The sequence below is a fragment of the Chrysochloris asiatica genome, unplaced genomic scaffold (assembly GCF_000296735.1).
Source record: "Chrysochloris asiatica unplaced genomic scaffold, ChrAsi1.0 scaffold00390, whole genome shotgun sequence".
NCBI classification, from domain to species: domain Eukaryota; kingdom Metazoa; phylum Chordata; class Mammalia; order Afrosoricida; family Chrysochloridae; genus Chrysochloris; species Chrysochloris asiatica.
In genome coordinates, this window is record NW_006408908.1 from 878,476 (window position 1) to 879,195 (window position 720).

A 720-nucleotide genomic window follows, 5' to 3' on the forward strand; every position below is an offset into this window, starting at 1 on the left:
GATACTGTATTATTGCAAGCAACTTTATCCTTCACTTTAAATTTCTTGCAGAGTGTAATGGTTTTTCAAGAAAGCGCGTACGGTTGTCATCTTTTACTATCCCTACTCCAGATTCTCAGTCCCAAGGAGGTAGGTATAGCCTTAAACTGTTGACCGTTCACTGCCAATGTTTACTCTGAATGTGAAATTACTAAGGAACGTTTCAAAAGGAAAACATTTAAAGACTCCACATTGGATTGCTTTTAATTGTTTTTCACGAACACAATGTCTCTGTCTCTCTAACCCTGAAGAATTCTGTGCTCTTTGATTTACATCACATCAAAACACCCTAAAGGACTCAAATTATGTTCCTTTTAAATGTCCTTTGAGCTTTAAGAACAAAAAGATTTGAAGGGGCAATATCTGGGCTGGAGGGTAGATGGGATAAAGTTTCCCAACAAAATTGTCATAGGACAGCCTTTACTACCCTCAAAGAATGAGGAGTTGAATTGTGATGAAAAAACTCCTTAGTACAACTCGCCGGGCCTTTTTCTCACCAGTGCAGTTTTCCATTTTTTCAAAACTTCTTCATAATAAGCCCTTGTGATCACCCTGCGTCCTTTCAGAAAATATATCAAGATTACCCCTTTGAACTCCATGCCCCCCCCCCAAAAAAAAAAGTCAGCCACTGTAACTTCCTAAACTAACTTGTCTGCCTTGAATTTAACTGGCCCCGTAGGT

At 39.0% G+C, this 720-nt stretch overlaps 1 protein-coding gene across 1 annotated transcript in view; it reads left to right on the forward strand.

Moving 5' to 3' along the window:
• RANBP3L (RAN binding protein 3-like) overlaps nt 1–720 on the forward strand; it is a 75,314-nt gene that overhangs the window by 24,562 nt on the left and 50,032 nt on the right. Inside the window, 1 exon segment of the mRNA XM_006876550.1 lies at nt 52–129. Within this exon segment, the coding sequence (XP_006876612.1) occupies nt 52–129 (78 nt within the window).